At 36.9% G+C, this 12969-nt stretch overlaps 1 protein-coding gene across 27 annotated transcripts in view; it reads left to right on the forward strand.

The window, feature by feature from the left end:
• cdc42bpab (CDC42 binding protein kinase alpha (DMPK-like) b) overlaps nucleotides 1-12969 on the forward strand; it is a 128543-nt gene that overhangs the window by 78811 nt on the left and 36763 nt on the right. For 16 of the 27 annotated variants that reach the window (XM_073932899.1, XM_073932900.1, XM_073932901.1 and 13 more), the window contains 10 exon segments: nucleotides 59-152; nucleotides 247-447; nucleotides 2064-2312; nucleotides 2437-2516; nucleotides 4546-4706; nucleotides 4782-4904; nucleotides 4999-5132; nucleotides 7542-7784; nucleotides 8383-8493; nucleotides 10446-10696. In XM_073932899.1, the coding sequence (XP_073789000.1) occupies nucleotides 59-152; nucleotides 247-447; nucleotides 2064-2312; nucleotides 2437-2516; nucleotides 4546-4706; nucleotides 4782-4904; nucleotides 4999-5132; nucleotides 7542-7784; nucleotides 8383-8493; nucleotides 10446-10696 (1647 nt within the window). 27 annotated transcript variants of the gene reach the window in all.

Genomic DNA, 12969 nt, shown 5'->3' on the forward strand with positions numbered 1-12969 from the left:
GTTAAGGTTCTGTTTTGGTTATAAAAAATGTTTGTGATTGTGTTTTGTGTATATGTAGAGATATCAAACCAGACAATATCCTGATGGACATGAATGGTCACATCCGGCTGGCTGACTTTGGCTCCTGCCTCAAACTCATGGAAGACGGGACAGTGAGTTTAATCTCCAATGCTAAAGTTGTCCTGCACATGATTATTTCTTTTCTGTAGTGTATCTTCTCGTCTTCTTGCTCCTGTTTTCTTTTAGGTCCAGTCCTCTGTAGCAGTTGGGACCCCGGACTACATCTCACCAGAGATCCTGCAGGCTATGGAGGACGGGAAGGGAAAGTACGGGCCCGAGTGTGACTGGTGGTCTTTGGGGGTCTGCATGTATGAGATGCTGTATGGAGAGACGCCTTTTTATGCCGAATCTCTGGTGGAGACGTATGGAAAGATCATGAACCATAAGGTTAGTTTGCATCAAATGCCCACATGTGTTTCTTTGCCACATGCTTTTTCCAGTGTGAAGTTAAAGGTGATGTTTGTCATTTTGCAACACATGATGTAAAACATGGCCTTCGTTTTGACTAAATTATACTGTAAGTGAGCCAATCAATTGTGAATTCCTTTGAATAGTATAGAAATACTGTGTTGCTGTCAAAACATCAAATGCTAATTAGAAAATACATTTTTTAATAAACTTTTGTGATGCTACTGTTGCAAAAATGACACACTTCACCTTTAATTGCGGAGGTACCCTGTTTGCAGTAGAGTAACTAATAGAGATAGTTCACCCAAAACATGAACATTCTGTCATTATTTACTCAAAACCTGTTTAAGTCTGTTGAATACAGAAGATATTTTAAAGAATGTTGAACATTCTAAGCATGGACTTACTAATGATTTTATATGGCTACCAGCTTCTAACATTCTTCAAAATATCTTCTGTTGTATTCAGCAGACGAAAGAGGTTCGGAACCACTTGAGGGTGATTAAATTATTGTTTGGTGAATTATCCCCTTGATACCTTGGTAATTCATTCTTTCTTTTTTTGTTCACCAGTGTAATAGTTTGTGTCTTGTATTTAGTATAAAACCCCAAAAATCAAGCATGGGTTTGAATTACAAATTCTTTTTGTCTTTCCTTCACTATTTTATTCTGGATTAGTCGTCTCAACCTAACGATGAGGTAAAAAAAAACACCTTTTCATCAAAGTTTATTTAATTTTGTGTGGAGCTTAACCGAGCACATCTTAAACCACTGTAGAGGCCCCGATATACTTCAAGCTAAATTAAAGAATGAAGTGGCGTGCAGTCATTTTAACCAATCAGACAAAACCTAAACTTAGTTTGCAGTTAATCCAGCATGCCAAAGTTAACTTTCCAGAAGAGTTGGTAAACACCAGAGTAGATGTGGCCCTGCGGCTCTGTCTTTTTTGACTTGGAAATATTCTTAGGTTCACTTCCTCTGTTCAGTCCATTGAGGTCAAGCATCTACAAGTAAAAACATGAACACAGAAAAGCTGCTTTATAACGACGTGTAATTCTGATTGAAAGCAACATTGAGCATTATTTTCAGGATTAAAACTGTAAAGTCTAAATATAAATAAGCATGACATGACTTGTCTTGGATTGTTTTTCTTCCTATTATCTACATTGCTTTTACTGATCCTCATTGCTTTCTTAACTGCTGTGTTTTTAAGACTGTAATTTTGGTTGCATGTTTTCTTTTGTCATACTGAGTATGTTTACATGGACACCAATACTCTGATTTTAATACGATTAAAACAACGCTCTGATTAGGGGTCTGCCATGTAAACAGCGATTTTTGATGACCTTAACCCGACTGAAGTCTTAATCAAACAAAACAGAAATTGAATTAAGACGTGGAGTATTTCTATTGTAGTCGCAGTATTGAAGTGCAGTATTTGCTAACAGTATAAATCTTTTTATTTTTTACCACTGAATGAAGAGTGAATTTTAACTACGCTGTGAGTATATCGGGTCCTTAATTAGAATACTGAGTGATGTCTGATTGAGCTTCACTGTGCACTCCTAAAGTTTATTTGAACTCTTTCATTTTCAGGAGCGCTTCCAGTTCCCACTTCAGGTGACTGATGTGTCCGAGGATGCTAAAGATCTTGTTCGGCGGCTGATCTGCAGCAGAGAACACCGGCTGGGCCAGAACGGTATCGAAGACTTTAAGCAGCACCCCTTTTTCACAGGCATCGACTGGGACAACATCCGCACATGCGAAGCCCCCTACATCCCTGAAGTCAGCAGTCCCACTGACACCTCCAACTTTGATGTGGATGACGACTGCCTCAAAAACTGTGTATGATTCTTTTTTTTTAAATATTTGTTTAAGTCTTTTGTGTGTTGATTTTGCAGAAATGCGTTTCCTCTTTTATATATAGAAATTGATGGTTTTCACGTAATGTTTTTCTGAAATATTTTAGGAGACGCTGCCTCCACCTTCACACACAGCATTTTCTGGACACCACCTCCCATTCGTAGGCTTCACCTACACGAGTAAATGGTGAGTCAGATGACTCTTTATTCATCATGCATTTAAGAATGCACACTACTTCATATTTGAGTGGGGTTTTTTGGAAATAATTTAATATTGTTACTCAACAAGAATACATTATTTAATCAAAATGGAGTTTTTTGTACTTTTGAGTTCACTAAAGAACACTGACATTTTTCAGCAACTGTTATCAACATTGATGATATAAGACATGCCATTTGAAATCAGTATAATATAATGATCACGTAAAGGTCATGTGACTGAAGCAGTGATGCTGAATATTCTGTTTTAAATAACAGGAATAAATCCAAATTTACAATGTAAAAGAATAATCGTGATTAATCGCATACAAAATAAAAGTTTGTTTTGAAACATTTATATATATAATTTGTATCATATACACATTTATTTTATATCTAAATATAAATAAAGGATTTCCAAAATATATGCATGCCTGTGTTTCTTTATGAATCCATAGTAACTATACACAGTACACAAACAAAAATTATGTCCAAACTTTTATTTTGGATGCAATTAATCACGATTTAATCCCAGCATTAACTAAAATAGAAAACAGTTATTTTGAATGGCAATAATATTATTAAGGGTACTGAAAATCATGCTCAAGAAAAAGTACCATTACTTGGCTAAAAATGTAGTGCAAGTAGAGTAAAAGTATCTGTAATAGTACATATAGTAAAAATTAGCCCTTTTAAAAGTACTCAAAAGTAGTGAGTAGTGAGTATTACACTGTAATACTCATGTGTTTACATGCAGTTTGTGCAGGGATGGGTAAAAGTTGCATTCTGCAGTGCATTTAGTGATCTTCCTATATTTGTTCTTTCCTTCCAACCTTCCTTCCATTGTTTGTATATTCTGTCCTCCCTTTATTAATTTCTTTGTTTGTTCCTTCATTCATTTGTTCCTTCCTTTATTCGTCCGCTCATTCATTTGTTCGTTTGTTTATATTTATTATATAATATATATATATAAATAAATATATATATATATATATATATATATATATATATATATATATATATATATATATATATATATATATATATGTTTATATATATTATATATTAGGTCCTTTGTTCATTCATTTATTCATTCGTTCGTTTCTCCCTTCCTTCCTTGAATACTTCTTTCATTCATTTGGTCCTTCCTTTAATGCTCCCTTCATTTGTTCGCTCATTCATTCGTTTATTCATATTTTGGTTCTTCCTTCATTGGGTCCTTTGTTAATTCATTAATCTGTTTATTCGCTTGTTTCTTCCTTCCTTCCTTAGTTTGTTTAGTCCTACCTTGAATCCTTTTTTTCATTAATTTAGTCCTTCGTTCTGTCCTTTCTTCTATTCCTTCTTCAGCCCTTCCTTTAATCTTCCCTTTCTTCCATTCTTCATTCTATTTATTGATTGTTAAGGGTTGTTGGGTGATTTTAATCATCATACAGTCGACATCCTTTATTTTCTCATCAGTGAGATTGCGTGTAAAGATTTTGAACATCTTCTTAGACATTTTTTTAATGATTCCAAATGGTTTGCTGCATTTATAAAGCGCCAATGTCTTGAGGTTGTTCATTATGATGCGATTAACTTTCTACAGGATGTGGGATTTGATTGAACGGGAATTGCAGGATTGATTTTTCAAGCAATTAGCCAAGCACCATAGACAAGAAAGAAATAAAGTAGTGGCTGTAGATTGAGGGAAAATAGTGGAGTAAAAGTACCGATACTGTACTAAAAATATACTCAAGGGAAAGTAAAAATACACATTTTAAAACTACTTAGTTAAATACAATTCCTGAGAAAAAATACTCAAATTACAGTCATTAGAGTATTTGTAATTTGTTGTTTTACACCACTAATAATTTTTCACAATAATACTGTTTTTGCTGTAAACTCTGATCAAATAAAAGGAACCAATCTGAAATGTCTTGTATGGTAGTTTATTTTGCCTAATTAATAATATTACTATGATTAATGTTATTGTATTATATTGTATAGCATTAATGTATTTATGCATTATTGTGAAGCACGCTGTCAGATCGAGGGTGTTTGCGGGAATCGGTCGGACCTGCACAGGTTGATGCTCATGTTCAGCGTAGCCTGGAGGAGAGCCTGGCCTCTGAAGCCTATGAGAGGAGAATTCGACGTTTAGAGCAGGAGAAAACCGAACTTACCCGTAAACTACAGGGTGAGGACACCAACACATCCACACTAAATCCCATCATTTTTTCCGCGTCTCTGAAACACCTTTTTGTCCCTATAGAGTCTACGCAAACGGTGCAAGCACTGCAGTACCCTGATTCAGATGCCCCAGTGAATGCTAATAAAGAGGTAGAGATAAGAAGTTTAAAGAGTGAGATCGACATCCTGAAGAAACAGATAGCAGGTAAGAGCTCAAAACTAGATTTAAGTGCAGTCAAGCTTCTTTATTGTACTCCATTGATTACTCTTTGATTGTGGTGACATTTTTGTCATGTCAGACTCTGGTCAGATGGAGCAGCAGTTGGAGAACGCCAGCACAGCTAGAAGAGACCTGGAAGACTCGTCCAAGGTCGTCAGGAACTTAGAGAAACAGCTGAAGAGTGTCACACAAGAGAAAGATGATCTTCACAAGGTATCTGTTCTGGTAGCTAACTTCAAAAGTCTGTGGTATTATCATTCAGGTCAAAATATTTGGGAAATATTTACTTGGTATTTGGTTTAAACTGGTCTAGCTGATTTTCAAGCCTGGCCAAGCCAAAGTTTAGGTAGTCGACCTTTTAAAAAAACAGACAGAAACTTCTCTAAAACCACTTAAACAAGTGTTTAGCTAGATTGGGAAACCAGGCAACACATTTAAGGGGATTGTTCATCCAAATATAAAAATTCCACCATCATTTACTCATTCTTCGCCTGTTCCAAACTGGTTTGAGTTTCTTTCTCATGTTGAACATATCAGAGGATATACTGAAGAATGTTGGGGGAAAAAAGCAGCCATCGACTTCCATAATATGTTTTTGTTCCTACTATGGATGTCAGTAGCTGATTTTTTCCCCCCAGCATTATTCAGAATATCTAGTTCTGTGTTCAGCATAAGAAGTAACTGGGTGATGGTAAATAATGAGGCCTTAAAGGTGGTCATTTTCAGATCTATCAATACAGCAATTTATTTATTAAATCAATTCTCGTCATATAATTGTTCTTGTCCAAGAATCTATTATACACACACATATAAAATCTGTTGTATATACCTCTACATTTAATATTAGTGCTGTTAAACTGCTAAATATTAAGCCTCTTTTAATGGTCTTTCACAGTAATGGCCGGTTTCCACTGACTGGTACATTATGGTACGGTACGGGTCACCTTTATCAGTCTTGCATTTCCACTGCCAAAAGAGTACCAATGGCATGGTGTACAACAGAAAGTTTCAGTCGACGTCATTTTCGCTCGAGGATATCTCGCTCTATGTAAAGCTGTATGGGTTGTTTACATATCATTTGAGAAGCACTTCTCACAAAACAGATGCTTTATACACAAAAATACTTGTGTAGAAATGTTCATTACTAACCTTTCTATAAACATAAATTGATTATAACTGCAGATCAATGAATACTGAAATGTCTGCAATTATATAAAGTAAATAAATAAATGCAACATATATGAACACATACAGACCCTTACGCTCTCCGATATGTTACCAATTACAGAAAAACTACACACAGCATACATTTAATTCTTATCTGGGTTCAAAAACAACACGCAATATATAGCCAAGTCAGTGCAAACCTCTCATCTGTATCTTTAATATTCACCAGCACATGTAACCTCTTGTTAGAAATGAATTCTGTCATTGCGAGTTCATAATAGTCCAAAAGGTGATGAAAGTAATTAAACATGGCATTTTGATCATGTTTTAGGTTGCTCAAAGGAATAATTTGCTCCTTTGTTTTTTCGTTCTTCTTTGTTTTTTTGCGCTTCACTCTCGCGCTTGTCCGTTTCTGAATGGATCAGATGTCAAAAGTACTTCAATAATCAAGTGCATGCTACTATCATGAACTCAACAAGTTTGTTATTTTAAATATAGACACGATCGTGAGCTCTCTGGAGAAAGTGAAACTTATCGTACTTTTAGACGGCCCCATAAAAACAAAAACAGGACACGGCAGATTTTGTTGTTTTTGGCTTGGTGGCTGTTCATGAAGATGACGACAAGGTTTGTTTGAGCTCAGGTCAACCATGGCTAGTTATTATATGTATATATTATAAATGTGTAAGTAATGTCTTGGCTGTGTATTTAAAACATGGCGCTTCCTTTATTTTCCATTCTCCTGCTTGTGTATGCAGTAATGCTCTGTAAACCAATAGTGAACCACGCCTCGCTCTGCTTTTTGGTACCCTTTTTTATGTGCTAGGTACCCTTTGCAAAGGGTACCCAAAAAGTGGTACGGTACGGTTCACTTGTATGTATCTTTTGACAGTGGAAATGGCCATAAAAGCATACCGAACCCTACCGTACCGTATCACTCAGTGGAAAGGGGCCATAAAACTTCTTGTCTGTATATAGGTTTGTTTGATGTCAGAGTTTGGCTTGTTTGTACAATGCATATACTCTATTCTAAACTCAGATACATACCTGAGTTATTATAATTTTTGATGTGAACACATTTAAAATAAAATCATGGAGACACTACCAATGGCATGAATTAGTCCAAATGTAAATTTATGTGTTTATGTGCTTTCCTGACAAGCGTGACTTACACGCTGCAAGCAGAGAGAAAATTTGGATCTCATTTCCACTCGCATTCATCGGAAATGAATCAGGAAACAAAAACCACAGTTTGAATCAATCAAATCAATCAAATTGGGGTTCAGACCATGCAGTCGACCCTAGTGTAAAAGCATAATAACTAAACAAGCCAAATAGTCACAGTGACCTGAGCTGACTTTCAGTTTTTACTTCGTTGTTCAACAGATTACTCTGTAACTGGTGAGTATTTGCAATGAGTTCCATTAACATTGCTTCTGTTACAAATCTGTGAAGGAGCTGCTGGGTTTGGCAGAGAAGGTGAAGGCTCAGGGGAAGGAGCTAAAGGATGCTCACAGTCAAAAAAAGATGGCCATAAAGGAGTTCGCTGAGCTGAATGAACAGCTGAGCGATGTTCGCACACAAAAGCAGCGCCTCAGCCGACAGTTCAAAGACAAGGAGGAGGAGATGGAAGGAGTGTCGCAGAAACTAGAGGCTCTACGGCTAGAGATACGCAAAGCCGAGAGAATGCGCAAAGAGGTACATCATGCATTAACTCCAGCCACACTACTCTATGCTTCTAAAAAAAATCTTCCAATTCTTAGTGTGCTTCTCGCAGGTGAGTCTGCTTGACAAACCACCTGTAGATAGAACACTCTTTTCCTCCCAAATGGCACCAGACCCTTTTTAAGCTCCCCATACTTCTTGGAAAACATTGTGCGATTCTCAGTGTGCTCTATTACATCTGAGTGGGCCTGACAAACCACCTGTAGGACACACTCTCTTCTCTGTATGCTTAAAGAAAAATAAATTATTACAAAATGTTGATAAATAAACACATATATAAATAAATAAACAAATAATAATAATAAATTGGACTTGTCTTGGCATTTATATACTGCAAATCTCTGAGGATTTGAAGTGCTTCTTTTATCCTCACTATGTCGCTTTAGATAAAAGCATCTGCTAAATGATTAAATATAAGTTTTAAAAATGTGAAGCACACTGGAAATCGTTTGAAATGTCTGAAATCGTCATATAAGCCAAGCCAAAATAGATTTAATTTTGATGCTCTGCCCCTGCAATCGTGTCGTGTTTGTGGCTGCATTTTGAATTTTTGTGGTGTTTTTTTACTTAGTTGGAGGCCCAGGCTGAGGAACATGCAGCAGAAGCTCAGAAGGAGAGAAAGGTTCGAGAAAGAACAGAACAGTACAGCAAACAACTAGAGGAGGAGCTCGAGGGCATGAAGGTGACACAGTGCAGCCTTTTTTGTTTATCTTGAACATCCTCATAGATGTATGCTGCTATAATTTAACTTAAAATACTCAGTACATAGTAAACTACCTGTAAGAATTGTCAAAGCAATAGTGACCATTTAATCAAAACAGGCCTCTTTTGCACTAATGCATTTTAGTTTTAGAATGCATATCTTTTCCTATGGTTATACTTTCCATCCACAGTACCCCAGAGTTTTTGACTGTGATGAATGTTTTTTGCTATATAGTGTAACCAGAGATCTTTTCACACTAGATGAAACACTATGGGCTCTATTTTAACGATCTAGGTGCAAAGTCAAGAGCATGTACGAATCCACTTTTGCTATTTTAAGGATGGAATATTACGCTCTGTGCCCAGGCGCATGGTCTACCAGGGCTGTGCTTATTTTCTTAATGAGTTATTCCCGTTAAGAGGCAGTTGTGTGACGCCATAGTGCATTTGCTATTTACATGACTTTGTTAGTGGTAAAACTGTATGCTTCACTATCGAGAAAAGAAAAAACCATCTGCAGCGCAAGGATAAAGAATAAGCCTCCTTCATTCAACCTTTTTACTTTTTCTTTCATTTTACTTTTACTTTTTACTCCTTTACTTTAGTGGATAAAGAAACGGTGTTGTACGCAATCCACTGAAGACATCCATTAGGCCACATATTTGATGCCATTTATTAAGTGCAAATATTAATTTCAAAACTATTTTTAAATTCAATTCTAATTTCCAGCAAACAAATAAAAGAACAATAAAAACAAAATGTGATCAATAAACAAGTTATATCCAAACACTCATCCTATTCTTATGCCCCATATGGTGATGTATAACCCGACAGGTGGAGGAATCTAATCTTGTTTTTATTAAAACTAATATAAATATGCAACTGATAAATAATACTGCTAATAATAAGAACATTATACAAATGCAAATGGTCATGAATAAACTGAAAAAACCCAGAGGCATACAGGCAGTGGTTTTTATATTTTGTAGAAAATAAGAATTTTTTTTCATTTGTAAAGATATTTGTGTATTGCTGTACATCCTGTTTATATTAAGCAATGTGTTAGCTGACCCGCATAAGCGCATAACTAACACGCTCTATGCTAGGCTTTAGACCTGATTTTAGATGGTCAATGGTGCAATCTATTTCAGTTCTTCAAAATAGCAACATGCCAATGATGCGTCTTAACACAACCCTATTTTAGACCAGCACACCCTTGAGTCCACAATATGGAACAAATGGATTTGCTATTTAAACTAAGAGGTGCAAAACATCAAAATTAGGGTTGCGCTTGTCTGAAAATAGCAACAAATCTTGCCAAACATGTCTTGCACCTAATTGTGCGGGTGTATGATAGGGCCCTATATGTGGATATGGATCGTTGATGTTCTAAAACATAAACTAAAACTAAAACTAATAAAAAATGGGGCCTTTCTCAGACTTGTGTGGTTGAGCGACATTACTATTAGATCCAATATAGTCTAAAAATCCAGCATTCAATATATTCTAATAATCCAGCATCAAATTTTGTCGTGTTGTCTTTAGAGTAGGACTGGCAAAATGATCAAGACAAGATTTTTCATATCAGTCCATATGGATAATTATCACGAATAATTTTATATTTCAACTGCTTTAAAGTTTTAAATGTGAATTGAGAGTAAGCTGTTTTATTGAACTACTATTTTAATGTCAAAAGATCAGAGATGACATCTTTCTCTGAGTTTGACGGCTTGGGTGAATTATGCTTAAGTGAAACCGTTAGTTTGCAAAATAAAAATAATGCAAAATAAAAGCCCACCCACTACTCAATATTCTCTTTTACTTTAAAATGCTTTTCACACTAAAATAGTCAGCAGCAACTTCCGATTTACAGTGGCTTTGATATTGTATTTTACTTTACACTCACGGCTGTGTGTCTTGGTGGTCTTGCAGCAGTTGAAGCAGACTGGGCCTCCTAACGGAGCTGCAAGCTCAGACCAGCAGCAGGAGCTGATGCGCGTTCGGGCTGAACTGGAGAAGAAGAGCGTACAGTACGAGGAGGAGATGTGTCGCAGAGAGACGCTCCACAGCAGTGAGATGAAGAACCTCCAAAAAGAGCTACGGGATGCCGAGGGTCAACACCTCACACATCAGAAAGAGATACTCGTGCTTAAAGACAAACTGGAGAAAACTCGCAGAGAAAGGTACAGTATGTGTGTGTGGCTATTCATGAGCAGATATCTGTGTGAAGTACATTTCCATTTCCCTTTATCTTTTAGTTATTTATCAGGTAATTGTGCAGCTTGGCATAGTCTGTGTTTGCATGAGAAGACATTTACAGCTCATCTTGTATGCTGCCAACTTAGAAAAGAAGGGCCAGTCTGACGAACCACAGTTTGTATTTATATGACATTTAAAGGCATACATTTTAAATTCCATGTATTGAATATCGTGTTGTCAAAATTGTTGTCGGGCCTTCAGTACCAAGTTAATCCAATTTTTAAAAGCATAAAGAGTCTAGTCTAGTTTTTCTTCCACACTGGTGTTCAGTACCTGGGGCCTCATGTATCAACGCTGCGTACGCTCAAAAACTTTGCGTACGCCAGGTTTCACGCTCAGAATCGCTCACGTTTGGATTTACTAACAATGAACTGAACGTGGGAATGTGCGCAGCTTCACGGCAGCTTTCTGGCAGGCGTACGCACATTTTTTGTGTGTGTCTGTTTTATTTCCATTGGCGACTCCTAGAGGCAGTTGTGTTAAATTTCTCTCTACAAAGTGTCTGAGCCTTGCAATCGCAGCTGTATGAGACGGGTTCATCTAGCAGGTATATAAGGTTTCAATACCATACAGTTGAGCAGCTAAACATTAAAGCACAATTTGCAGCGGTCGCCTGTTTTCTCAATGTAATCTGAGCTATCTACTGCACGCACATTGCTATAAAGGCACCATCTGAAGATGAATTTGGATTCGTGAATCAGAAACATTTCCATTCAATAAATGTGCAAATAAAATATGCACAAACTTATTGATGATTCCTACTTGTCTTTCTCGTAATAAATAGTAGGCAAAATCTGATATGTAGCGGGGGAAAAAAAGAAGAAAGAGTTCATCAGACGCTGGATTCGAGCCGAGTTCATGCTCGAACGTGTCAAAACATGACCATATGCGTCTTATGAGCGTGCCACTGAAACTGTTAAGAGTGCTGCAACATTTTACAGATATAAACCAGACTATTTATTTTTTTTAATGCACTCAGTGCGATGTTCAGACCCAACTGTGTTAACCGCGTCAGCTAAACTCTCCCACTCTATTTTTTTTTGGGGCGGGGAGGCAGGGAGGGGTTTTGCGCTCGTGCATGTTGCGCTCAGTTTCACGTTCATTCGGATGTACAAAAGAATATGCGTGAGATTCGGCATACGCAGTGTTTCACACATCTGAATTTTTTTCTGCGTACGCACATTTACAGCTTTGTGCGTACGCAATGTTTTAGTAAGATTTCCACGCAAGTCTTTGTACATGAGGCCCCAGGCGACTGCTTTCAAACGGTCTTGTGTGAGAATAATGTAGTAGTTCTGCCATTTGTTTCGTTTATATGTTTTCTTTTTGGGGGTGTAAAAAATGCTAATTACTTTTCGGAACATTACCTAAAACCTGCATGGTATTTTACCATATTTTTAACTTATTATTAATCTTTACCTTTCCTGCAAAAACCATCAGACCATTTGGTTTGCGTATTAATCCACATTTATACAATTTTTACCTAAACCTGGACATTTTAAATCAAACTTCAGCTCCCTACCTCATTGGAATTTAAAGAGGCCCATAATCAATATGGATTAAGGACATCGGAAGAAAGGAGCAACTCATCCCAATGTATATAGATGACAATATCTGGATATTAGAAACCAATATTCTCTACATTCACCAATATTTACAGATGGTTCAATGGTGGAAAATGGCATAGCAGCAGCATTGATGACTGGACAACAACGTTATGGAATCAGTCTGCCTAAAGAATGCTCCATATTCACAGCTGAAGCCTGTGCTTTACTTTTAGCATTGGAATATATAGAAAATGTCCAACAAAAGAACTCTATTATTTTTACAGACTGCAAATCATGTGTCCAAGTGACAGTATTGGTAGTAATTCAACCAAAGTTCGCCATCTACAAAGCCAGTTTATCATATAATTTTTTTGCTGGGTTCCAGGACATGTTGGGCTTTCAGGAAATGAGTAAACTGATGCAGCTGCTAAACACTTTTTGAAGCAAGTGGTGAACAAACGGCAAATTCCTCCTTTAGAGATAAGATCTTTTATCAACGTTTACATTTTAAATAAGTGGCAAAGAGGAGTTACGTGCATTAGAAGCCAGGCCGTATCCTGAGCTGCTGCTGCGCTGTTGGTCATAGGGGCCTGGAGAGCATGAGACTGATTCCAGTGACGCTCCAGGGACAGACGAGTCTTCGCTGAGGC

The sequence above is a fragment of the Danio rerio genome, chromosome 20 (genome assembly GCF_049306965.1).
Source record: "Danio rerio strain Tuebingen ecotype United States chromosome 20, GRCz12tu, whole genome shotgun sequence".
Taxonomy (NCBI): Eukaryota; Metazoa; Chordata; class Actinopteri; order Cypriniformes; family Danionidae; genus Danio; species Danio rerio.